Source organism: Galeopterus variegatus, unplaced genomic scaffold (assembly GCF_000696425.1).
Source record: "Galeopterus variegatus unplaced genomic scaffold, G_variegatus-3.0.2 Scaffold1136, whole genome shotgun sequence".
Classification (NCBI taxonomy): domain Eukaryota; kingdom Metazoa; phylum Chordata; class Mammalia; order Dermoptera; family Cynocephalidae; genus Galeopterus; species Galeopterus variegatus.
Window position 1 is genome coordinate 37,391 of NW_007727247.1, and position 27,118 is coordinate 64,508.

General features: G+C 37.9%; 1 protein-coding gene across 1 annotated transcript; it reads left to right on the forward strand.

Moving 5' to 3' along the window:
- Positions 1 to 691: 691 nt before the first annotated feature.
- On the forward strand, positions 692 to 22,727 carry PPP2CA (protein phosphatase 2, catalytic subunit, alpha isozyme). Its single transcript, XM_008575107.1, has 6 exons — positions 692 to 1,006; positions 15,275 to 15,484; positions 18,366 to 18,543; positions 19,091 to 19,218; positions 20,357 to 20,475; positions 21,617 to 22,727. Exons 1-6 carry the CDS (start codon positions 905 to 907, stop codon positions 21,687 to 21,689), a joined length of 810 nt encoding a protein of 269 aa, XP_008573329.1. The 5' UTR covers positions 692 to 904; the 3' UTR covers positions 21,690 to 22,727.
- The last annotated feature ends 4,391 nt before the right edge of the window (positions 22,728 to 27,118 follow it).

The window sequence follows — 27,118 nt, forward strand, 5'->3', positions numbered from 1 at the left end:
AGGACGGGGACAGGTGTACGCCCGCAGTCAGGGGCACTGCGCGGCACTCCCCCAGCATGTACTCCCACTTCAGCCTACGAACGACCTAATTACAAGGTGCAGGCCGCGCCCAGACGCGGGGCTGGTCACTTGAACAAGGCTGCCACTCGGCGCCCGTTTCTGCTCCAAATGATGCGGGATTCCCACGTAATTTCAGCGCCGTTGCACTGTGGAGGAGCCAAGCGGTAGGAATTCTTGTTCCCGTGATGGGGCTGCCAGTCCCCAGGTGAAGGGCAGGGGCGTACCACCCAGGCTACCTTCCCAAGGGAACCAACTTCAGGAGTCCAGCAGAGCCGCCCTACCTAGACTGCGCCTGCTCTGCTTCCGCGCAGGCGCCTCGCGGGGCGTAGTTCTCGGGGGGTTAGCCCCGATCGTCGCTGCGAACACTGCGCTTGCTCGGACTCCGTTCTGCCCCCTGTCCCGCCACCCCTTCCTTCTGGGAGACCACGCCCTAAAAGCTAAAGCCCCTTAGTTACCAGCAGGCTACACTGCGCCTGCGCTTCGGCCTCTGGTTTCCGCCCCGACGCCGGTCGTGCGCCTGAACGGGGTGTGCTCTGCAATTGCGCAACTCATGTCTCAGCCCTTTTCCCCCTCCGCTCCCCGCCGCCTCCTGACGCGGGAGTGACGTCACCACGCCGGGCGGCCGCCATTACAGAGTCGAGCTCCGGAGCTAGAGCGAGCGGGGTAGGCTCAGCGGCCGGCGGCCGAGCGCTGCGGAGAGTGAGCCGGTTAGCGCTAGCGCCGGGCAGCCGCCAGTGACCACAGAAGTACCCCGGGAACCGGCGGCTTCGTGTGCGTGAGGCCCGTGTGCGGGCGGCGGCGCGGGAGCAGCGCAGAGCGGCAGCCGGTTCGGGCGGGTGGCATCATGGACGAGAAGGTGTTCACCAAGGAACTGGATCAGTGGATCGAGCAGCTGAACGAGTGCAAGCAGCTGTCCGAGTCCCAGGTCAAGAGCCTCTGCGAGAAGGTGAGCTGCACTCTACTGCGGGAGCCGCCGCGGGGCCGAGCCCGCCGAGAAGGAGGCGGCCGTCGGGAGGGTGCAACATGGCGGAGGCCGCCGGCCCGGGCCCCCCGAACCTCCAGTCCAGCGCCCGGCCGGTCCGGCGGCGGCTCCCGAACGACCCGGCGCCCCCTGCCTCCTGTGCAGGGATTGGTTGTCGCCGCTACCGCCGCCTAAAATGGCGCCGTTCACCAGACTCCGGCGCTTCAGAGCCTCCCGGCCTCGGCGCCAGGCGGGGTGGCAGGGGGAGCCGAGGTCCTGTAGGTGGGAGTCGGGGACGGTGGTGAGATTGGGTAAGAGGGCTTTGGTTCTGCTGCCGGGGAATGGGGTCTGGGTCTCTACGGTCAGATGGGTAGGAGGCTTTTCACTTCTGAGGCCTAATAGGTCTAAGGCTGTCCAGAGAATTTCCCAAAGGCAATCTTGTCGGCCAGATCTCAGAACCGATCTAAAGGTCATACAGCTTTAGAACCATCCTGCGTGGTTTGTGTTGAACTCATCAAGAGGTCTTCTCCAGAGACGTTTTTAAAAGGTGTTCTTTGAGAATTTTAGAATGAATTTCTAACGTAATATCTATGAAGGTCATGGTGGCAGTTATAAGGAAGTTTAACATATTTTTCGTAGTTGGAAGAAAAGGAGAATTTGGTGAGTCATAGTACATAAGGAACTTTTGGATTGGAAATTGAGTGTCAGTTTAATCTGATTTATATGTTAACTCAAAGTGGGTAGTGTGAAACCCTTCTCTAAGCTTAACACACTTGGCATTTTGCCATTTATATTTAAAATGAGTAGCAAACTGGAAGAGCGGCAAATTTTGTATCCTTGCTGTTTGCTGGAAGTTACTTGTTTTTGTGACTGCAACTAGTAGTGGTGATAATAACTGTCGATTGAGCTTTTACTGTATTCCAGACATTTTAGTGTTTGATCTCACAGGTGTTGAAAATGAAATGTCGTAGTCTACTTAATGAACTAAATTTTGCATTTTATATTACTTAATTCCGTTTAGTTTTTCCCTAGGGATTGGGGAAACAAGTAGTTTGCTATTAGCTGTGTTATACGAGAGTACCAACGAAAGTTCGTGGAAAAATAGACTTAAAAGATAATATGAATCTTTCCATGAACTTTTTGAGTATTGTAATTGTTTTCTAAAGTACACAAAATGTACTTTACTCCACTATGAACATTCTAACTTCCCTTTTCAAAATTAATTTTGCAAATATCATTTGAGTATAGAATTGTGGAATATCATATTAGCATTTTGTATTAGTGAAAAGAATTATTGGAAAGCTATTTTACTGACTCGTTTGTGGTTTGTTGTGAAAATTAGGTTCATGAGTTTGATGTATAGGTTCCCAAGACAGGCTTTTATTTTTTATTTTTTTGTCTTTTTTCGTGACCGGCAACGGATCGCAACCCTCAGTGTCGCGCCCGTACCGGACGGGGACTGGCAACGGGATCGCAACCCTCGGTGCTGCCCCCGCTCAGCCAGTGAGTGGCCGGTCTGTATGTGGGATCCGAACCCTCGGCGGGAGCGCCGCCACACTTCCCAAGCGGGGCACTGTAGCAGTGCGCCACCGGGCCGGCCCCACCAAGACAGGCTTTTAAAGAAACTTCTGTGAACAGTTGAAATTTAAGTCAAATTTAGATTGATTTATTCCAAACCTGAACAGAACTCAACTACTAGTTGGAGCTGAATTGTCATGATATCAGTGTATTGATTCTTCTGTTTCTTGACTCTTAATTCTCTCATATCAAATGAGGTTGGTATTTATTTTTAAGGTTTAGAAATGGGCCTTTAAAATTATTTAGTGTATATTGCCAGGTCTTTATTTCTAAGTGCTATAAATGATGATTTTACTGACTTTCAGGGTTCAGTTGTTTATAAAAGACTTTGAATCAATAGTTGTCTACATAACTAGCCTTTTGTGAAGAAAAAATTGAAAGAGAGGTAATGATGTAATTGGAAGACCACTGTATTGCCAGTTAGACCTGGACACTAGTCCTCTTTCTATGCCTTAAGTAAGTAATTGTGACTGATTTTGGGACTACCACTTTGCTTGGTTCTCATTTTCCTATCTATAAAATAGAGCTAAAATATGTTTGAACGTTTCTTATCTTCCAAGGTTATACAGGTACATTAAAAGTAGTATTTTGTGTTTACATATTGAACACCCATGGAAATGAGTAGGTGATGGACCATGGAAGTAAATAAAGGGTTTGTATTGGTAACTATAGAAGACTGTTGGATGCTAAGGTTGGGTGGCCGAAGCTTAATGGATCCAGTGTTCATTGTTTTCCACATCTTTGTAAAACTAAGATGTAGTGAGGTTAATCAGCTTATTCTTAGATTTCCATTGCTCACTCAGTGTATTCAGATTATATAGTTCTGAGAGCCAAAAAGATGGAAATGATATTTGAAGCTAGGTATTATATAAAAGTTTCCATGGAATGGATCCTTTTTGGTGGATTTCATCACACAGCTTTCATACTGTTTTTAACTTGTATTTCAACTTTTGAAATTATATTAACCTTCCCAACTGAATTAATTTGAAGACAGTTTGTTAGGTATGTGGGATGCATGACTTGATATCTTTCGTACAACTCTTCCTAGTAAAACAAAAATTTTCTTTTCATTAATATTTGTGTGGCCAGTGGCACTTGGTGTGCCTAGTGTGTTCTTTAGTGTGATTGCTTTCCAAATAGTAATTTTGAAAATATTGAGGGTAAAATTTTTTTCATTAGTATAATAATAATACTTAAAAAAAAATAAAGAAAGAAAAAAGGGAGGCTGGCTGGTTTGCGTGGTGCTTAGAACACCAAGGTTCAGGGTTTGATCCCTGTACTGGCCATCAGAAAAAAGAAAAAAGATACTTGGTAGAGATAACTATTTGGTAGTACAGGTTGAGCATCCTTAATCTGAAAATCCAAAATCCGAAATGCACCCAAATCTGAAATTTTTAGTGCTGACATGATGCTCAAAGGAGCATTTCAGATTTTTGGATTAGGTATGTGCAACCAGCTTCTGCAAATATTCCCAAATCTGAAATCTGAAACACTTATGGCCCCAAGTATTTTGGATGAGGGATACTCAGCCTGTAGTTGGTAATTTCTTTAATTAAGAAAGAATGATAATATAAATGCCTTCCTTCTACCCACCTGAAGATGCCTGATTTGAATGAAGTTTTTAAAGTTAAATAGAAAAGATAGAAGTATACCATAAAAGGACATTGTGATTAAAAAATCCTGAGGCCATTGTTATGGTATCCCACCAACAATTAATAGTGGTAGGTGTTCAAAATTGAGAGAATCCAAGTGTGTATTTATAAACATGGGTGAACATGGTTTTTATGTTATTGACTTGTTAAAAAATGTTTTTAGGATGTGATTAAGGTTTATGTCAAAGTCAGGGTTGTGTGTGCCTTGTTATTTTGGGGATCATAATTTGTTGATTATTTAAAAATTTGGCGAGTGAATGCAGTTTTGTCTCAGGCACACATCTATAGTCAGTTGCAGTAGTACATCTGTATAACTGGTCTGGTATGTTTCCATCTACAGATTGAAAGAAGTAAATAGTATCAACTTGCTTTTGCATTAATTACGGTAAAGTCTTTTATTATATGACTTCAGCAGTGGTTTAACTTGGGTATGATTTTTGGCTTTGTGCTTTCAGGTCTTACCAAACGTGGAAAACGTTTGATAGCCAGAGTATTTTTTTCAAAGGAGTTCTTTACCTAGGTATGCTGTTTTCCATTGCTGTACAAGCACTATAAATAAAATGCAGCCATTAAGGCTTCACTTAGTTTTAACATTTGTTACTTGAGTATGGAAAAGCAAACTGCTCTTGCTTCTTAGAGAATATAAAAAAAAAAAGAAAAGCAGATCTCTTCCTTCTAATTAGATGAACTGAAAAATATTTGACCAAGATTAAATTCTTTCATGAAGTGGGTAATATATTTGTGTGAGTATATATGTGTGTTTAATTTAAAAGGCTGTCTGGCTTATTTGCATAGAATTAATTTGAATATTGAGAACAAACAGGTGGGGGAAGCATGTTATACAATACTATTTTCATCATACTTTCATATACATAATTCTCTCAAGATGTTTATGACAGCTGCCCCCCCACCCCCAAAGTTTATGAGACAGTTATTATTCTCACTTATAGATGTAAACCAAAGGCTCAGAAAGGTAAAGTGGCTTGACAACAGGGACTAAAATTGAGATTGCCTAGGCCTATGGATTCTTAGCCGAATGTTCTAGTGTTACCTTGCAGATCCCCTTCTCTTTTCTGAGATAGTGTTAATAATAAAAGATGCAGGGGAGTTGGGGCCAAACTGAACTGTGGAATCAACAATTCTGTAAAATGAAGCATTATTTTTATTCTCATTGCTTGAAAGCTTCCTATTCGTGTCATATACTATTGTCTCACTTTGTCCTGGAAGTAATTCAATTTTGGATGTGGCTAACTGTATTTGCCCCTCAAATAAGATTGGTGAGATGAAAACCTCAGATCATTTTCTGTGTGTTCTCAGATAGTACAAATAATTATCCAGAGACTAAACACTAATAATATTCCAGTAAAGTATAATTGACTTATATTGTTCATTGCAGCTTATAAAATGCCTTTCTTTTTATCCTCATAATTTCCAAAGTCAGACTGTGTCTGTTTCATGATCTTAGTCATGAGGTAGTAATGCAGTTGGTTTTGGATTGACTTAATGAAGAAACACGGAAAAGGTGAACAGTCCTACTATTCAGATACATAGGCCCCCCAACCCTCTCTGTTTTCTCCATCCAGGGTCAAGAGTTCTGTTCTTGGGCTGGCCAGTTAGCTCAGTTCATTAGAGCACAGTGTTTTTATAACATCAAGGTCAAGAGTTTGGATCCCCATACTGGCCAGCCACCAAAAAATATATAAAAAGTTCTTTGTCTTCAAAAATTGGCAGTAGGACTAAGGTGAAACTTGTGCTATAGAAAGAATGATGGACCCTGGAGGAGTGTATGGAGTAACATTTGTGTCACCAATCTGGTGTTTTACCCATAAATACTGTTACCATAAGTATTTAGGACAGCAAATATTTTCCCTATCTCATTGTAAGTCAAGTTTGTTCGAGTTACCTGTGAGGTATCCGTTGTTTAGTTTGGAGGAGATAAGCTGGTGTTGGAGTCTTTTTGGAGGGTGTGAGGAGAGACAGGCAGAGTTAAGTGTGACAAGGAAATACTTCATTTACTCTTTGTTTTCTACATGGACCCATTTCTCTTATTTCCGCTTTTTTTCTTTTACTCATTTTTCATTACTATGCTTGTCTGAAAAAGCCCTCAGCTCGCACTTGTCATACAAAGGCAAGATCTGAATGGGACTAGAATAGGAAGGGAGAAGATTTTTGTTTGTTTTTAAATAGCTTTTCTTCCGGTAGTAGAATAAGCTGAAGAAGGGAGAGGTCACTTGGGCCGGCACCTGGCTCAACTCAGGAGTGTGTGGTCCTGAGAACACCAAGGCCATGGGTTCGGATCCGATATAGGGATGGCCGGTTGCTCACTGGGTGAGTGTGGTGCTGACAACACCAAGTCAGGGGTTAAGATCCCCTTACCGGTCATCTTTTAAAAAAAAAAAAAAGAAGAAGAAGGGAGAGGTCTCTAGCTGCCAATAAATGGCTGCAAGATGGGGTCTGAAAGAACAGCAGAGAACAATCTGGGATTAACTGCATAATTTCTTCACGGTGCAAATTTATTGCCTAATTATGTATTGGTATTGTGGATTATGGTTTGGAATGGATGAACAAGGCAGTGACGGATGTATGTATATCTCAGTCTGGGTGTTTTCTAAACTATACATAACCAGCTGGCCAGTTGCTCTTGCATTCCCTGTCCCCGTCTCTGCCTTAGTCATTTAGGTACTACTACAGGTGGGAATTTTTACCCTTCTTGTGTTGGGGCTGAAAGAAGATTGCAGACCTTTATTCTATACTGCCCCTGGGAGACAGTAGATAGAATTCCTATTCCTGGCTAAATACATGCAAAGCGTATGTAATAGTTCACAAAGGTTATGGAGTGTCGGTGAGGCTATTTACTGTGTGAAGGTATACATTTGTTTTTGGAATTCTTTCAACCATTATTTATTAAGGCCCCATTAAATATCCACTATTTTAACTATTTGCTTTGTCTAAATAGCATTATTTTAGTGCATAGGGATTTATTAGTTTGCTTTTTGCTCTCATTAATAGTAGGATTTCAGATTAGTCAGGAGATTGACATTGTAATTAACTCTAGATATGGGATATATTTTAGAATGTTTATGCTAGTGGTGATCAAGTAACTTTTATTTCTCTGCCACCCATCATCTGTAAACAAACAGTTAATGCCCACTGTCTATTTCTGTTGGGTGGCTTTGAGTTAATAAAAGAGGCTTAAGTGTGGATAAAATTTTATGATGGAAAGAACCTTAAAGACCATACCATCTAGGTTAAATCACTTTTTACAAATGAGGGAGGAAACTGACACCCAAGTGGTTGAATCTTGTTCATGGTGGATGGTTGTGGTGAGAATTTTTAAACAACTATGTATACAGCAACATTTCTCAGTTGTTTGGTAGATTGATTATTATTTTTTCCTATGCAAGAATTATTGGGAATGCTTAATTCATGCACATATGTAGATTGGTTGGTAAAGATTGAGGTCAGTCTGTTGAACTTGAGACCTGTGGTTTTAAAGAAAATGGTTGTTCCTTTTGGTCAGAGGCAGAAAGGTATTATACAACACAAACAGATGGAAAAACAACAAATTCTGCATTTTCTTTTAATACAATTTTAGAATTAATCCTCATTCCCAACATTTTTCTTTCAGTTAGACCCTAGGCCTTAAAGCCAATTAGAAAATACTAGTTCCTGGAATATTACATGGAGAATTATAAAATATAATCATCCAGATTTTAACCAAAGAATACTGAATAGTTTCATAAAATATTAGACGCATCTGTTCAGTGTAATTAATGAAAGGTAAGTAGTATGAAGAAAGGTTTGATAGTTGAAGGTAATTAACTCAAGGCTCATTTGTTTCCAGGGGTGGTGATATGTCCCACCTATGTAACAGCCCCCGACCCCCAAATCTAACCTTATGTACTAATTTATCACAAACTTTAATATTTTTTTGTGTAGTTATGAAAATGACATCTCAAAGAAACCTAACGTTTATCTTACGTAAAAAGAGTATGAAGCCAAATGAAATTCTCTTACGATATTGAAAAATTGTTTTTTTGGTGGCTGGCCAGTGCGGGAATTGGAATCCTTGATTTTGTTTTTACAACACCACTCTCTAACCAACTGAGCTAGCCAGCCAGCCCTAAAAAAAAAAGTTATTCTTGCCTGCAAATTTTATTTCACTTCTTAAAAAAGTTTTCAAATTACTTCAATTATATTTTAACTAAAAAGTAGACTTCAAAAGTTAGTTATATTTTTTCACCTTTGCTTCTCTGTGTCTTTTTGGCTATATTGGTAGAGGTATTCAGCTGTGTAGTAAGGATACGAAAATTTTAATTTACTTGAACTACAGATCTGGTGAAAATTAGAATTAATAATCTGCAGATTTTTAATAGTAAAATGGCTTTCAAGAATGAAGATTCCTTTGTCAAGTAATACTATTAGTAATACTAATATTTTAAAGAGGTAATATGTGTCTGGTTTTGAGTTTCTATCCCACAGAGAAGACACAGTAAGACCAGCATTAGCTTCTTCCTTATTAAAAGGATTGCTATTTAGTTGTTTCTTATAATGATTTTTTCTTAGCAAGGGCAAAATTTATGATATTAAAAAATATATTTCTTTAGGTAAGCACAGATTATTGATCATCTGATGAACTTGAACATATTTTCCTCAGTATAGACCTTGGGTTCTTCTGTGTTTTATTTGTGCATTGTAATTGCTTTTGTAAGAATACTTTCTTCTTTTGTGGGAAATCCCTTTTAATACCTTTAAGAAAATGCTTCTAGTTACATACATCATGATTCCTTTCAAGTATCTAACACCAAAAATGAATATTAACCTCAATGATTGAGCCAAGTATTTGAAACAAATTATTTCTTGGTATATCTTAATGCCAGAATTGGTACTGCGATGTGATTAAATGTTTTTGAGACTAAGAAAAATATTGCTGGAGATCTTGGTGAAGTTAGTTTAAAAATTGCACTTGGACATTTTCCCTGGAATGTAGTGGCAAGAGTGCTCTGCTATTTTCTGCTTTCAGATGGCCTTGTTGTTGAATGGCATTGTCTGATTTGGTTGGGGTACCCAAGTCCTGAAGGCTTGAAGGATGAGTTATTACCTCAATCTCATCTTTTCTGTGAGAAAGCACTTGTTCAGGACATGTTATTCTGTACTCATTGGTGAAGGGATGGATAAGACAGTCCAGTTAGGAGTTACTGTGTATATTAAATATCAGTTTTAAAGAATCAGAAAAATACTTCTAAAACTCTAGATCCCAATTCAGTGACTCTTTGGTGATACGGTATTCCAAAATACTTCAAGGTCATTATTAAGCATTTTTAAAAGTTACTTAATGTCACAATGTTTTAGTTGTATTCAGTTTTAAGGCACTGATATAAAAAGAAGCTTGAGTAGTTGTCATGTAATTTTAGGATTAAAGTATACATTTAAAATAGAAGAACTATTAGAAAAGGTCAAGGTGATAGCTTTTTTCTTTTTCACAATTGTAGGAGAAAAATTACAAAACAAAAATGGAAATAGGAAATTTTTTTTTTTTTTTTTGTCTTTTTTCGTGTCCGGCAACGGACTGCAACCCTCAGTGTCGCGCCCGCACCGGACCGGGACCGGCAACGGGATCGCAACCCTCAGCGGGAGCGCCGCCGCGCTCCCAAGCGGCGCACTGCAGCAGTGCACCACTGGGCTGGCCCAGAAATAGGAAATTTTTGACTGTTTAAAAATAAGAGAAATAAAATATCAAAAAGTTCATTAAAACAGATTAGACCATAATTTATACAAATACATAAGAACATCTAACTCTGATTAGGTGCTCAGAGAACATGTGCAAACAATTTGTATTTAAGGAGCAATAACTGTGAAAATAAGTAAACATGGAATAAAAAGTTTGAATTGAACTCAAAAGTGAAAAATGCCAATTAGTGAGATAACATTTTGTATCTGAAATAACTGAGAATGGGTACATTCTTTCATTTATTATTGCATTACAAGTTGGCATAATCCAGTTTTGTAGTACATAGGAAGCTTTCAAAAATATTCATACTATATTGCTCTGTAATTCCATAATTAAAAACAATAATACATGTATAGATCTGTTCATGAGGACGTTATACACTAGTTTTAAACTGTCACTGTAATGTTATGGGGACTTCAGTTAGTCAATATGAAACTTGAGGATACAAAATGAGACGTTGACCGATAATAAATAATGTATCCATGTGGATAAAAACTGAACGGTAATACAACAAAATGAGAGTACTTTTGTTGGTAGGAATAAGGCAGCCAATATCTTAGAGTTTCACCACTGAACTAAACAAAATCTTTTAATATTTTATATTTTTTCAGTCTTTTTTTATACAAAGAATTTTGACATGGTTGTAATCATTTTGTGCTTTTAAAGCTTTCCTTGGTTAAATATAGAAATGCAAAAATGTGTTGTGTAGATTTTTTCTACAATATAAGTTAGACAGTGTAGTTATTGTATGCTCTTAAGGAAATTATAAATATGTGGTTGGTGGGTCTGTTCATAGTTTTTTTCTTTTAATTTTCTGCTTTGGATAATCTTGGCATAGATGATTTATGAAGTCTAGTTTAAGCCTGCTTTATTTGTAATTTCATTTTACTATGGTGATTAGGATGACCTATATTCAAGAATGTCAAACAGATCTACTGGTCATTTACCTTATAGCTGATTACAGTCATGTATCGCTGAATTAAGGGGATATGTTCTGAAGAAATGCATCATTAAGCAATTTTGTCATTGTGCAAACATCATAGAGCATACTTGAGTGTACTCACACAGACCTAGATATAGCCTTCTACAGATCTCGGCTGCATGGTATATAGCCTGTTGCTTCTAGGCTACAAACCTGTATAACATGATATTGTATGGAATACTGAAGGCAGTTGTAACACAGTGGTAAGATTTTGTTTATCTAAACATAGAAAAGTTACGGTAAAAATATGGTATTATAATCTTACGGGATCACCATTGTATATTCAGTCTGTCGTTGACTGAAATGTTATGCAGCGTATGACTGTATTTCGTAGTAGGTTGAAAATAAAGTTCTGAGATTTCTGACTCAACCCAGAATGCTGAGAGTACATTGATAATAAGGTAATATCCCCACAGATTGTTTTCTTATTGGTGAATCTCCAAATTGGATTCTAGGGCGGTATAAAATTTTTACTTACCATTTTTATTTGTCGTAAGTTTTGTTAATAGAATGGACCTTGTTCTAGGAAGTTCATATTGATTTTTTTTTTTCCTGGTTGAATTTATTCCAGTGTGTACTGGAATTTCAGAAGGTTTGTAAAAAAAAAAAATCAGAATCAATCACAGTAACTTTAAAACTTTATCTCAGTTTTTTTTCAAATGTAAATTATATTAGCTGAGAAATTTCAAGGCCTGGAAAAAATGTTTTGGGGGAAGCAAAAAAATTTTGGTGTTGTGTTGGTTTTGTTTATGCTTCGGTGCATAGTTAGGTGACATGAGGCTTTAACTTATAGGAGTCAAAATGCCAGAGAATGAAAAGGTGCTTATTAAATTTTTTAAAAATCTCTGTTAATTAAATTACTTTGGAAGTCTGGACCTGCCACTTATTTTGAGTATTGAACAAAAGAGTTGAGATTGTACAGTAGTACTCCCTCATCTGAGGGGAATATGTTTCAAGACCCCCAGTGGATTTCTGAAACTGTGGATGGTACTGAATCACATATATACACAGTGTTTTTTCATATATATATATATGTATATATGTAACTATGATTTTTTTTTTGACCGGTAAGGGGATCGCAACCCTTGGTTCGGTGTCGTCCGTTCCACACTCAGCCAGTGAGCACACCGGCGCCATCCCTATATAGGATCCGAACCCGTGGCCTCGGCGCTATCAGCGCTGCAGAGCCACAGGGCCAGCCCTAGAATAAAATTTAATTTATAAGTTAGACATAGTAAGAGATTATACAATAAGAGATTAAGAATAATGATAAAATAGAAAAATTATAACTACACTTTAATAAAAGTTATGTGAATGTGGTCTCTGAAAATATCGTACTGTGAGTACTGTTTTGGGGTCAGGTTCATTGTGGATGGCTGGAACTGTGTATAGGGGAGTGGGGACTATTGTATAGCCACCTTTGACACTGATGATTGATGAGACAAAAACCCAAAAAAGCATATTTAAAACTGGTTCTTTGTAAGCTTGCAGTTTTGTTAAAATACTAACTGTTTTGATGATTGCATCTGGTATATACCACTACTTTCTCCAGCAATTAGTTATAATTTTTCTCCTGGTCTGTGAACTTTGGTAGGAAGAGAAGAAAGAGCTTTGGGTGGTTTTCCCAGATTCAAAATTAAAATTTTTTGACTTGTCATTGTGTCCTTTCCATTTTGAAGGACAATTTGGTAGTGTCAACATTTAAAAATGCAAATTACCAGATATACTAGTAAGTCCACTTCATAGTGTCTTCTCTTAGGAAATGTGCCTGCATATGTATACAGGGGAGCAAATGTGCCTGCATATGTATACAGGGGAGCAAATGTACTAGGATATATATTGTTGTATTGTATTTTTACACTCTCTCTCTCTCTTTCTCTCTCTCTCTCTCTCTCTGTCTGTCTCTCTCTCTCTCTCTCTCTCTCACTCACACACTCACCCTCAATTGTAACCTGTCAGGGAATACGCTGCATCCACTAGGGGACATTAACCAGGTCTGTATGTATGCATTATGAATTCTCCAAGATATATTGTTAGAGAAGCAGGGTGCTGAACAATATTTCTTGTTTAAAAATGCAGAGGAAAAACTATTATGTTTCCATAGGCATAAAATATATATGTAAAATTTGTGAAAACGGTTTTGAAGAGATAAACATCAAAATGCTATCGGTTACTTCACCCAAGGGGAGTGGGATTGTGGAGAGCAGTCAAAGGCGACTTTTTATCTGTGCCAAAAATTTTTAAAAGAATGCATCACTGTGTATAACTTGTATAGTTTTAAAAACAGATAAGTGCTTATCATTGTGATTTTCCTAAATTGAAATAAAAGAAACAAATAGCATATAGGCTTACTTTTCCTTTCATGATTTGAACAGAAATTTTGACTAGATTTATCATTCATGTAGAAAACAGCCTTTCAGGTAAGCATGTATCCAGAGATGTACTTTGAAGTTTAACTTCTGGTGTAATTAAATGTGAAAATTACATCATGGCAAGATTTACACGGTATGTGACCATATGTTTTCTTACATCAGTCATCATCCTTTTAAAACTTCTGAATAAAACAGGAAAAAGAGGGAAAAAAAACACTTCTGAATAACTTTTGCAAATTTCTTTGAAGGTAGGACCTGTCATTTCATTCACAGCTATTTTCATTAGTGTGTAGTAGGTGCCGAAAACACTAGACACAGTGCTAAGGCCAGACAGACTTAGTAGTGGAATATGCCTTAGTGAACTTCTGGTTTTTAGTAATAATAAATCAGGGGGGGTTGGAATTACCCTAGAGAGAAAAGTTTCAAAATAAAGTAGAACTTAACAGTTTCTTAATATCTCTTTTTGAGACACAGTGGACATTTTTTCTAAATTCAGTAAAATGTTCGATCAAATGAGTAGTTATTTTTGGGATGTCATTGGTTGGTGAGTGTTCTGAAATAGGCTCCCCAAAATGTTTGCAGATGTGAAAATAGTGTTTCTTAAACTTGGTTGCACCGAGGAACCAAGAAGTAGTGGGGGAGGTTAAAAATTACTGGTACTTGGGAGGGGAACCTTGGCATTGGGATTTTTAATGTGTAGTTAAGGTTGTTTACCACTGCTTTTAAACTCAGTCCTTGTCATCTTTGGTTATCACTCAAAATGTAATTAGTAAACTGGCTTATTAGCAATACTTATGGTAATTTGTTGCGATGTGTTATTTAAAGTGTTCTCCCCCAATTACCTTCTCTCTCCCTTTACTTCATGGCATTTAACCATAGTCTGTACTTTTTTTGCTTGGTTATTTGTTTGTGGTCTTTCTCCCCTCCACTGCAATGTGAATGACCTATCTGGTTCACCACTCTCTCTCTAGTGGCTAGCACAGGGCCTGCATATAGTAGTCACTCAGATGGTTGAGCAAATGAGTATCTCCCATTGTATTTTACAGTTTCTAGCATATTGTAAATGATCAATAAATGTTTATAGAATGAATGAATGATAAGATTTCTACTGAGTGAAATGTTACTACACCCTTAAAAGTAATGTTTGAGGGCTGGCCTGTGGCTCACTCGGTAGAGTGCGGTGCTGATAACACCAAGGCCCCGGGTTCGGATCCCATATAGGGATGGCCGGTTTGCTCACTGGCTGAGCGTGGTGCTGACAACACCAAGCCAAGGGTTAAGATCCCCTTACCGGTCATCTTTAAAAAAAAAAAAAAAAGTAATGTTTGAGTTTGTGATTATACGGGGGAATCCATTTGCTGCCAAATAATTTTCTAAAAGCATCACAAAAAGCATGTGTATTGTCCAATTGTAAAACAAAAAGTTTGTCTTTTGGTATAAATAGTATAAAGAAATACACCAAAATACAGAGAAAATTTTAATGTCTTCCAAAAAAAAAAAAAAAAATTAAAAAGCCAATCAGGATTAAGAAACCTCTATGGCCTGGAATCTTCGAGTTGACAGCATTTTAATTAGAACTCTAAAGCTAAGGAAGTAGGTGCCTGACCATCTTGCTCCATTTTCATTGACCTTGTATGGCTGCTAATAATGATCTCTTTAGCATTTAGTTAGATGGCAATTTGATGGGCTTAAAAAACTCCTGATTGGTGATAGGAACTGGGCTGTGCATCTTGTCTTAATACGTATTTTTCTAGGTATCAGGAGTGGGAGAGCCAATGATAGAATCTAGCCATATCTTTTCTTATTTTAACGGGATCATAAATACCTGCATTTTCTTCTTATGCTGAGTCTACTCCTTAAGCTGTTGAGTGTAAGTAAACATATCTTTGTTAATGTTTTAATGCCAAATGAATTGCTTTATTTTTTCTGCATCTTTAGGCTAAAGAAATCCTGACAAAAGAATCCAACGTGCAAGAGGTTCGATGTCCAGTCACTGTTTGTGGAGATGTGCACGGGCAATTTCATGATCTCATGGAACTGTTTAGAATTGGTGGCAAATCACCAGATACAAATTACTTGTTTATGGGCGATTATGTTGACAGAGGATATTATTCAGTTGAAACAGTTACACTGCTTGTAGCTCTTAAGGTAATTTCAGTTTTATGTTTGGGCATTTTGAACTGTGTAAGACAGTCCTCTTGAATGTTCTTTTTTCCCCAGTGATTTGTGATTTTTTCTACCAAATGTTAAATTTTGGAACAAAATCTCACATTTAGGAATACAAATATGTAGGTTTGGGACTTATAAATCATAGGAGCTGTTTGCATTCTGAGTAAAAGGATGGTATAGATAAAAACAAAGGGAAGAGAATGCCTCGGTAAGATTTTTGACAAATACTAGAAAGCTGGTCAGGAAGAAATTTTAGTTCAGTAAACTGGTGTATGGAGAGGTAATATAATTACATTTCTAGGTACTTTTGAAGTATAAAGGTGTATAAAAATGTCAAACATTGGAATGTTTATATTTTCTGACATAGTAATCTTATAATTAGAATTTTACTAAGGAAAAAATTCAAGAGGAAAAGGTTGTTATTTATGTGAAAACGTAAATTACAGCATTGTCTATAATATCAGAAAAAGAAAAAAAAATTGAGCTAAATATTCAACATTGAGTAAATACCTAAATTACAGTTTATCTCAGTGGACTAGTTTGCAGCCATTAAACATGACATAATCTAGAACAGTAGAAATTATAATTGAAGAAAGCAAGTTGCAAAATTATATGTATACCAGTTTGTAGCTTTGTGAAATGTACAAATGAAGATCTAGAGGTGAAGTACAAAATAACTTGTAGGGTGGTAGGCTTCTGCCTTTTCCTTGAAAGAAATTGTTTGACTTTACCTTTTGGGGAGAAGTTTTTTTTTTTTTTTTCTTTTGCTTTTCCTAGTCCGATCATTTTTATTAAAGAATATTCAGAACAATAAACTGACTGCAACAGACTTTTCTAATAGTAAAGAAGTAGTGAGATGTGGTTTCAGCAAGAGCTGAATTTTAGGCAATTAATAATCTGAGTTGTATAAAGTACTGTGATGCATTTTTGGATGTCATTGTGTTCTGCATCTGTAAAATGAAATTGGTTTAGATAGTGGAAGGTTTCTGCTGTGAAGGCAGCTTGCAAGCTAACTTGTGCTTAAAGCCCAGGATGAATTCCAGTGCTCAGAAGAGGAATAAATGCCCTGTCTGTAAGAATTCATGCAGGGGGTGTAGCAGACTGAATTTTGTCCCCCAAATTCATATGTTGAAACTCTAATCCCTAGTACCTCAGAGTGTGACTGTATTTGGATCTAGGGCCTTTACTTAAAGTCATATGGGTGGGCCCTAATTCAATGAATGGTGTCCTTCTAAGAAGAGGAGATTAGGACACAAATAGAGAAGAAGATAAGACACATGGAGAAGATGGCCATCTATAAATAAAGGAGAGAAGCCATCAGAAGAAACCAACTCTCCTGACACTTTGATCTTGGACTTGTGACTCCGGGACTGAGGAAATAAATTTCTGTTGTTTAAAGCCGCCCACTCTGTGGTACTTCGTTATGGCAGCCCTAGCAAACAAATACTGGGGGAAAGGATGGTCCTTTCTGCAAACGGTGCTGGAACAAATGGATCAAAATGGATCATAGCCCTAAGTATAAGAGCTAAAACTGTAAAACTTATAGAAAATAACATAGGAGAAAATCTTTGTGATCTTGGGTTAGGAAAAGATTTCTTCGATATGATAACAAAAGCATGATCCATTAAAAAAATTGAAAAATTGGACTTCGTCAAAATTGATTTTTTGTTCTTCAAAAGACATCACTAAGAAAAAAGTATTTGTATTCAATTTTTAAAATAAAAAACCGTTGCAACACTGTAAAAGACATAATTTTAAAATGGGCAAAATATTTGAATAGATATTTCACACAAGAAGATGAATCAGTGGTCAATAAGCACATGAAAAGATGGTCAACATCATTAGTCATCAGTGAAATGCAAATTAAAGTCCAGTGAGATACCACTTCACACCCATTTGAATCACTGAAATCAGTAAGGTAATGATGCCAAGTGTTGGTGAGTAAGCGGAGAGATTAGAATCATAAAGATTAGAATCCTCATGCATTGCTGGTGGGGACGTAAGATGGCCCAGCCACTTTGAAAAACAGTTTGACAGTTTCTCAAAAAAGTGAAACATACACCTATAGTATGTAAAAGTCTGCCCAAGAGAAATGAAAGCAGGTTCACATAGAAACGTCCATGCATTGGGCCGGCCTGTGGGCTCACTCGGGAGAGTGTGGTGCTGACAACACCAAGTCAAGGGTTAAGATCCCCTTACCGGTCATCTTTAAAAAAAAAAAAGAAACGTCCATGCAAATGATCATAGCAACAATATTAATAGCCAAATAAACTGGAAACAATCACCAGTTCATCCTACTGGTGATTAGAGAAATAAAATGTGGTTTAACAATACAATGAAATACAGTGCCACTATAAAAAGGAACAAACCACTGATCCTTGCTACAACATGGATGAGTCTGAAAAATATTCTAAGTGATATTTAACACAAAAAGACACAAAAGACTACGTTTTGTATTATTGTGTTTATATGAAATTTTTAGAAAAGGCAATCTCAAGAGAGAGTAGATTAGTGGTTGCTGGGAGTGGAAGTGGAGAGTGACTGCATACGGGCATGAGGGATCTTTTTGGGGTAATGGAAAATTTCTAAGAACCAAATTCATTTATGGAGTTATGTACATCATGATTATTCTTGGTATAAAGTTGGTAGAGGGAGTTTGATTTTAGTTGAAATGGGGTTGGCAAACACCCTGTGGGCATTTAAAAGTGTAGAGCTGTGGTTTCAATTTTGTGTGATGTGGGCGTGTGTGATATTTTTTCAAGAAAATTGGAACTCTGGATTTCCCTACAGAAAATTTCCTGAATTATTATTTGATTTTTGAAAGAGCTGGCTCTTTATGTTTTCTATTTTGTTGTTTTAGGTTCGTTACCGTGAACGCATCACCATTCTTCGAGGGAATCATGAGAGCAGACAGATCACACAAGTTTATGGTTTCTATGATGAGTGTTTAAGAAAATATGGAAATGCAAATGTTTGGAAATATTTTACAGATCTTTTTGACTATCTTCCTCTCACTGCCTTGGTGGATGGGCAGGTATGTGGGTCTTAAAAATCATACTGCTGATTCTTATTAGGACTGCCTTAACCACTAGCCTATACTGCTTAACATTGAAATTTGCCTACTGTAGGCAGATTAGTTAGTTAGGGCATGTTTCTATTGAGACCCATTGATGTATGCTTCATAAAGACTATCTTATTTGATGTAGATAGTTGACTTTTTTTTTTTTCCTTTTTGTCTTTTTTACTGACTGGCAACGGGATCGCAACCCTCAGTGTTGCACCCGCACCACGCTCAGCCAGTGAGCAGGAACCGGTCTCCACATGGGATCCGAACCCTCGGCGGGAGCGCCGCCGCGCTCCCAAGCAGTGCACTCTCCAGTGCGCCACTGGGCTGGCCCTAGATAGTTGACTTTAACTGCAAAATCTATTAACCATTTTCAGCAAACATCATTCAAAAAGTGTGACTTAAGGTGCTGCTTCTGTTAAAGTACTCAAATCATCTGTTACTCATTTTTGTAAAAGGCAGTTTGTAACTTGAACCTGCCTTTTAGGGTCCAATGTGTGACTTGCTGTGGTCAGATCCAGATGACCGTGGTGGTTGGGGTATATCTCCTCGAGGAGCTGGCTACACCTTTGGGCAAGATATTTCTGAGACATTTAATCACGCCAATGGCCTCACGTTGGTGTCTAGAGCTCACCAGCTTGTGATGGAGGTATGTGCTGTTCTTTGAAACTTGATTTGCTTTTCAGTAAACTTCAGGAAAGAAGATATTAGGGAGTTTCAAATTAATGATATTAGTGAGAAATTCCATCTAATGAGTTTGCTATTATAGCCTGAGTCCTTTCAGTACATGCACACTAGAATTAAAATCTCAACCTCTTGATCACAATGAAATACGTAATTATCGTGTTTTCCAAGAATTCTTAATTGGACAGTGCCTGGGATTTAAGGGTAGGAAAGTAGGATGCAGGGAGTTGGGGGGGAGGTGTAACATTTTATGACCCCAATTTTGTTTATTTCATATATTTAATGTGTATGTATGTAGGAGAGACTGGGAAGAAATATACCAAAGTGTTTTAAGTGGTCTTTCAGATGGTAGGATTACTGGTGATTTGAAAAAAGAAACTAAAGGCTAAGGTTCTTAGCATAGGGTATTGATAAGCATACTTTTAAAATTAGGGTTCTGTTTAGATTAATACTGATTCAGCTATGTGCTTGTTATCAGTAAAATCTGACTTTGCTGAAGATAGGGACAGAAGTTTATGAACAATACTAGACAACAAAAAGTGACAAAGGTAGCTCATGCATTCAGATGGCTTTTGAGGGAGTGAGGCTGGAGATCCTAGGAGGTGTATCTCATTTGTACCTGGGGAGTGACCAATTTAGGAGCCTTTACCTGTAACTGAGGAGAAAATTATTAAGGTTCTGGTCTCCAGGAGTATGTATCCACTGCCTCTTCAAGGAATGGCCATATAAGTACTCACTCTTAAAATTATGTTTAAGGCCATTGGAATAAGAGGCTGATGAGATACTGGCACTTACAGAAGACCAGATATATTTACAGTTTGTTCTGTGGTGATTGGTGCTATTTATTAAGGGTGTCTTTTCTTTTTATAATAACAACTAGTTTTGTAATTCCGAGAAAAAGAAATATATATGTATTTTATAGGTTGTACAAAGTACAGAACATCATTAAATAACTAGAAAAAAAGCGTTCACATTTCTTATCCCTGGGTGGAGCCAGGGGATGGGGGCCGTTAGAGAGCTTTGTTCACTCTTAAGTGGAATCACATTTAGTTGTGTAAATAAGGGAGTAAAGTAGATTTATATCTCCTTGCTTTTCCTTGAAGGGATATAACTGGTGCCATGACCGGAATGTAGTAACGATTTTCAGTGCTCCAAACTATTGTTATCGTTGTGGTAACCAAGCTGCAATCATGGAACTTGATGATACTCTAAAATACTCTTTGTAAGTATTTACACCTGAGCATTTGATTGCCATTACTGAATGTATAATTTGTAAGGGAGATTTGAGTTCAGAAGCTCAGGCTGAATCAAATTCTAACTTTGATTTTTAAGTTCTCTTTGAAATGGACCTATGTTAAATTGAAACACATCAACAGAAACTACTAATATATATGTAAGTCCTAATATGAATTATTAGGTTTTAAACTTTTGTTTATTTGTTTTTTGGCAGCTGGCTGGTATATGAGGTTCCGAACCCTTAACCTTGGTGTTATCAGCACCACCCTCTAGCTGAGTGAGCTAGTCAACCAGCCCAGTTTTTCACTTTTTTTTTTTTTTTTAAGAAAGATGACCGGTACGGGGATCTTAACCCTTGACTTGGTGTTGTCAGTACTACACTCTCCCAAGTGAGCTAACCAGCCATCCCTATATAGGGATCCGAACCCGTGGCCTTGATGTTATCAGCACCACACTCTCCCAAGTGAGCTAACCAGCCATCCCTATATAGGGATCCGAACCCGTGGCCTTGATGTTATCAGCACCACACTCTCCCAAGTGAGCCATGGGCTGGCTGGCCCTCAGTTTTTCACTTTTAAATCCATGTTTTTATAATAGAGTTATTAAAATATATCCTGAGGATGAAATTACAGATACAGTACATTAGGCTCTTTAAAATTTACTTATTTAGTAGAACCGTCTTTTCAAATGACCTTATAAGGAACCCTGGTATATGAAAACGTAGCCTGTCTGGCTGAAGTTGCCTTGGCTCTTTTTTTTTTTTTTTTTTTTTAAAGATGACCGGTAAGGGGATCTTAACCCTTGACTTGGTGGTGTCAGCACCAGGCTCACCCAGTGAGCTAACCGGCCATCCCTATATGGGATCCGAACCTGTGGCCTTGGTGTTATCAGCACCACACTCTCCCGAATGAGCCACGGGCTGGCCCTGCCTTGGCTCTTTTGAGGGGAGTGCAATTAGAAGATCCTTATTAAATGCATGATTCAGCTATGATTAGGGTTCTATTACATTAAAGCAAGCTGAAATTGGATAGAAAAAAATGTATAAAGTTTGAAAGACTAATGTTAATGATTTGATTGTTAATACAGGCATGTCTTGGAACATAAACAACAAATGTCTTGTTTTTCAGCTTGCAGTTTGACCCAGCACCTCGTAGAGGCGAACCACACGTTACTCGTCGTACCCCAGACTACTTCCTGTAATGAAATTTTAAACTTGTACAGTATTGCCATGAACCATATATTGACCTAATGGAAATGGGAAGAGCAACAGTAACTCCAAAGTGTCAGAAAATAGTTAACATTCAAAAAACTTGTTTTCACATGGACCAAAAGATGTGCCATATAAAAAATACAAAGCCTCTTGTCATCAACAGCCGTGACCACTTTAGAATGAACCAGTTCATTGCATGCTGAAGCGACATTGTTGGTCAAGAAACAGTTTCTGGCATAGTGCTATTTGTAGTTACTTTTGCTTTCTCTGAGAGACTGCAGATAATAAGATGTAAACATTAACACCTCGTGAATACAATTTAACTTCCATTTAGCTATAGCTTTACTCAGCATGACTGTAGATAAGGATAGCAGCAAACAATCATTGGAGCTTAATGAACATTTTTAAAATAAGTACCAAGGCCTCCCCTCTACTTGTGAGTTTTGAAATTGTTTTGTTTATTTTCAGGGATACGTTTAATTTAATTGTATGAGTTGTCTGCGCTCAGTCTATTCCCTTCTCAAATATAAGCCCCATGTTGTTTGTTATTGTCAGACCTGGTGAATTGTTTTGAACAGAACTGTTTCCCTCCCCTTCTGTAAGACGATGTTACTGCACAAGAGCACTGCAGTGTTTTTCATAATAAACTTGTGAACTAAGAACTGAGAAAGTCAAATTTTAATTGTATCAATGGGCAAGACTGGTGCTGTTTATTAAAAAAAGACAAATGAATTGATAAATTTTAGAATTTGTAGAAATCTAGGAAAAGAAAAATAAAAATCAAGGCCACTACATATCTCTCTGTTAACTCTTTGACATTCTTCAGATTAACTTCAGGATTTATTTGTATTCTATATAGTATGATTTGTCAGATTGCTGGTATGCTTTTTGTGGGTTCTTCTTCCTGCATATTGTCTGTAAGAAAGGAAATGTGCTGTTTCGGTAAGAACTAATTTGTACAACCATATAATTTGAGATTTAAGTTTTTGGGATTTTGTTTTAATAAAACAGCATGTTTTCAGGTAGAACTTAAAGTGATGTGTCTACTTATATCAGGGCAGTTTCTGATTATAAATATTGCTATGTATATTACATGGACTCTTTCAAATGATTAACATTATATTAGTAAGTTCTTAAATATTTGTACATTACTTGTCAAGTTATATGATCTTTGAGTTAAAGTTAAATTTGTCTCAGATAAGAAACCTGTTAAAGCATTAGCCTGGGTTAAGTTTTGAAGTGATGCTAGTGAAACCAAATAGAAAACTATTATTGAATCATGGTTTCATATTATGTACGTTCACCCAAAGACAGAAGTGGCACTTGAAGCGGCAGTGCTCAATATTTAATGAGTTTTACCCCTTCTATCCTTTGAATAGGATTAGAAGTTAAAAACAGTTCTGTGGGAACTAGTATGTGATATCTTAAGCTACCAGGGTAAACTTGAGGACATTTAATCATTATTTGCGTGAGTATAGTAAATAAATGTTTCTTTGTTTTGTCCTTTATTGAATTTGGAAACAAAAGGGAAATTAATAGCATTTCCCTTTTCTAAGATGCTTGAGGAAGATACAGAAAAAAATCTTAATATGCATATATAATTTGAGTAAATTTTCTCGAATGGTCCACTTTTTATCTCTTCTCTGATCTAATTTATAGCTTTTTTGGTGGCTTGCGGAGTTAATTGTCCAAAGCAAAAAGCCCTTAGTTTTCTATGTCTCCATTTCATTTTAGTCTTTTCTGCTTTCACATGAAATACATTTTTTTCCTCTGTTACTTTATGCCATTACTCACTAAATAAGTAACTTACCTATGTGCAGTAGTTTTAATCCAACACCCAAGTGATCTAGACACCAAGCAGCTGTGTTTAGGTTCTGTGACATCAGAATGGACTCTAAAGGAACGCATATCCTGTAATTAACACACGGTGCTGTCATCCAGATATAAATTCTCTAAATTTTGTGGTTAGCAGAATGGTACTTATGGTAAGAATAGCTTCATTTTAGAATGATTACTAGGGTTTAAAGTAATTGTCTAATTAAAGTGAATGACTAGGCTTTGGCCATATAAACTGGAAAGTGTTAGGTTATGAAACGGGTAAAGAAAATGTTGGTAAGTATGGTAATTTCTTGTAAAAATATACAATTATAGTTGGATGGGAATCACTAAGTTCGGTGATATTGTTGATTTCTCAGTAACAGAATAGGACTTTCATAGTAAACTTAAAAAGCTTCTTGTTCTAAGAACAAAGGCTTGTCAAATAAGAATGAGTATTCTCATTACTCTATACTGAGGGATTGCAGAAGTTTGCTTTGGAACTTTATTTTTAAGGGTAAAAATGAATTTGTAAAATTATGCTCATTTCTTGGGTTGAATATCCTAAGCAAACATGATCTTTTAACCTTTTTTTGGCTGCATATTTAACTTTTTGGTTGGTTGTAGAAGGTGTGTTTTAGATGGAAGTATAGCATGTCAGTATTAGATTATTTTTCAGGAAGACTTAGTAGGAAAAGGATAGATATTTCTGTCTTTCTCAGCTTTGATGCCTACAGAGATTCTGATTTAAGTTGTTTGGAAGAGGGCTCTGGTATAGATATTTTTAAGTTTCCTAAGTGATTCTAATTTATATCTAGAGTTAAAAATCCACTGCTCTGGTTCCCAACTACAAATATAAGAATATGTGATGGGTGGCGGGTGGTGGATTTTGGTAAATAATTAAAGTGTACCATTTGACTCTTAACTTTGTTTAAACAGTGACTTTTACTTGTCCTGTTTAAATACTCCCTTACTTTCAATCATAAGTGTGTAGAAATGGGCCTGAAGTTTAGAATGGGCTTGTTTGTTTTGAGATGGGTTGTGTTTCTGTGAGCTAAAGCTGTTTTTCATTAAAGCCTTAATCTGTTCTCACACATTCTTTGACATATTTCTAGCCTTTATAATCTTTTTTTTTTCCTTCACAACTGTACATTTATTCTAGTGAATAACCTTATGAAGGTTGTAAGTATATTATTTTGGCCATGCCTGATGGTGTCCATATTTGTTTGAATTATAGTTTAAGCTTTTTGTCTTAGGACTATAAGTACATTTTATTTCTGCTTTTTACTATATGTATTTATTTAATTGCACAGGTACTGCCATTTAGACAGAAACGGGATGTTGCTAAAATAGCATCGTTGGCTTGCAGGTACTTCTGTCCTGTAAATAGGTTAAAGTGTTTTTTTATTAGCTAGTGTATACATTTAAGGGAAGGAAAACGTGGATTATGTTTGAGTTGTTTAAAAGTTGAACATACAAAGATCAGTGACAACTAAGTAAGTGGAATAGGCAACAAACCTCAGTTTGATTTGTGTCTTCTGTCATGCCTGGACCAGAATTCTCTCCAAAGAGGTAAAAGAGGAGATAATTATAGCTAATGATAGAATGCTGGCAAAAGGCCACACGCTATTTTTTTGTTGTTAAAAGGGAAAAAAATAATCTCATAGCTGAAGTTGAGTTGTAAGTAGTTTGCATCCTCAAGAAACTTGAGAAAAGTAGCTGGGCTATTAAATTTTATCTACCTACAGTGCTACTAATGCAGCAAACCACTGTTTGTGGCTTATTTTGCTACTTGGATCCCTTGGGAATCTCTGTTGAGGTAACCTCAGCCATGGTGTATAGTCTCTTCAACCATCCAGAGTGCTGTCAGTGGGCAAGACTTTAATGGGCTTCACTATATGTGTTCTTTCAACAGATGATTTAGCAGATCTTTCTTAGTGCAATGATAGACTGCAGCCACCAGCAAATGAATTCCTTTTGGTGGAAGTCAAAGACCAGAATCGTGGTGATAGAAAAGGGAGTTGAGTGTTCCTTGCTCTGTGGAACATGAGGAAGACCAAAATGAAAGCTATTAGAAATGCCCAGGGCTGATTTTGAATACCTCTACCTCAAGATTTAGCATACCTTCTGTTCTGCAAGGAGACTCAATGATGTAATTTGTTTTAGGCTTTTGCAGTAGTTCCAGAACTGCTCCAGTTTGGCAGTAGAACTTGGGGGCAGTGGGCGAGGGCTAGTAATTAGATTTTATAGGCATGGTCAAGATTGGGTCTTACAGTCAAGTATGTCCAAACATGTCTTGGGAAAATTCCAGGTTATAATATATCATGAAATGTACCAGATGTAGGATATCACTCTCGGTGTTGAGTCCAGCTTTCCTTTCCAGGTAAGTCCCTTCCCAGCAGCAGTGAAGGTCTGAGGTATGTGTTGGATGCAGCAGGTAGAGGAGTGGGAGGAGAAGCTGTATAATGTATTTGGTCTTGATCATTGTTTGTTTCCCAGAACCATATTGAATCTGTACCTTGGTCAAAATAAATAAAATTACTATTTTAATCCTTTCAGTGATTTGTTACTAAAAGTAGGACACAGGACCGAGCCCGTGGCGCACTTGGGAGAGTGTGGCGCTGGGAGCGCAGCAGCGCTCCCGCTGCGGGTTCGGATCCTATATAGGGATGACCGGTGCGCTCACAGCACTCACTGGCTGAGCGCAGTGCGGCCAGCCTCAAAAAGGACAAAAAAAAAATCAAGGCCCAGTCCCCTGCTTATTCCCTATAGCCACACTGGGACTGATTATAGGGTAAAGCATTAGGGAGGTGGGCAAATAAAATATGAGTCTGGAATGGTCAAGGTGATGTGAGACCTGATGTGGCCTCTTTTCCTGGTGCTGCTGCACCATTTTTTTTTTTTTTTTTTTTGGACATTAATTTTAGTATTGGCTTTGTGTTTCTTTGAAATAGAATCTTAGTGATAGTTTTGTATGATTTGGGTTTTCCCAACTTTGCCTCAGGTCCTAAGAAAAATAACTACTCTGGAAATCAGAAGCCATGATGTTTAAAGTTAGGGCTGAGAACAGATGATTTTTGGGTTTTCAAAATGAAAATATTTGCTTAAACCACATCTTGGAACCACTTAGACATTTCTGCTATCACCTTGAGTGGCAAATGGCCTACAGCATTTGATATGTTTAAAGTGCAGAGTAAGTGGTTTGTGGCTTCTGAAATATAAGTTTGATGTGACTATCTTTAAGGCAATAGCTGACATATTCTGAACCAGCTTAGGTTTCCAGTACTCTCAGTGCTGAAATAATTATTGTAAAGGGTTGAATTAAGAGTGATTAGGAGGGGCCGGCCCGGTGGCGCACTGGATAGTGCGCCGCTTGGGAAGCGCGGCGGCGCTCCCGTCCGAGGGTTCGGATCCCACATACAGACCGGCTCCCGCTCACTGGCCGAGCGAGGCGCGGGAGCAACGCCGAGGCTTGCAATCCCGTTGCCGGTCCCCGGTCCGGTACGGGGGCAACACTGAGTGTTGCAATCCGTTGTCGGACACGGAAAAAAGACAAAAGACAAAAAAAAAAAAAAAAAAGGGATTAGGAGATGAGACGGCCCGC

What these genes read in the sequence shown, in the direction of transcription:
- PPP2CA (XM_008575107.1), top strand. Translation starts at nt 905, where the DNA reads ATGGACGAGAAGGTGTTCACCAAGGAACTGGATCAGTGGATCGAGCAG. An exon ending in TCAAGAGCCTCTGCGAGAAG is followed by an intron (nt 1,007 to 15,274) that starts GTGAGCTGCACT and finishes CTGCATCTTTAG; the next exon opens with GCTAAAGAAATCCTGACAAA. An exon ending in GATACTCTAAAATACTCTTT is followed by an intron (nt 20,476 to 21,616) that starts GTAAGTATTTAC and finishes CTTGTTTTTCAG; the next exon opens with CTTGCAGTTTGACCCAGCAC.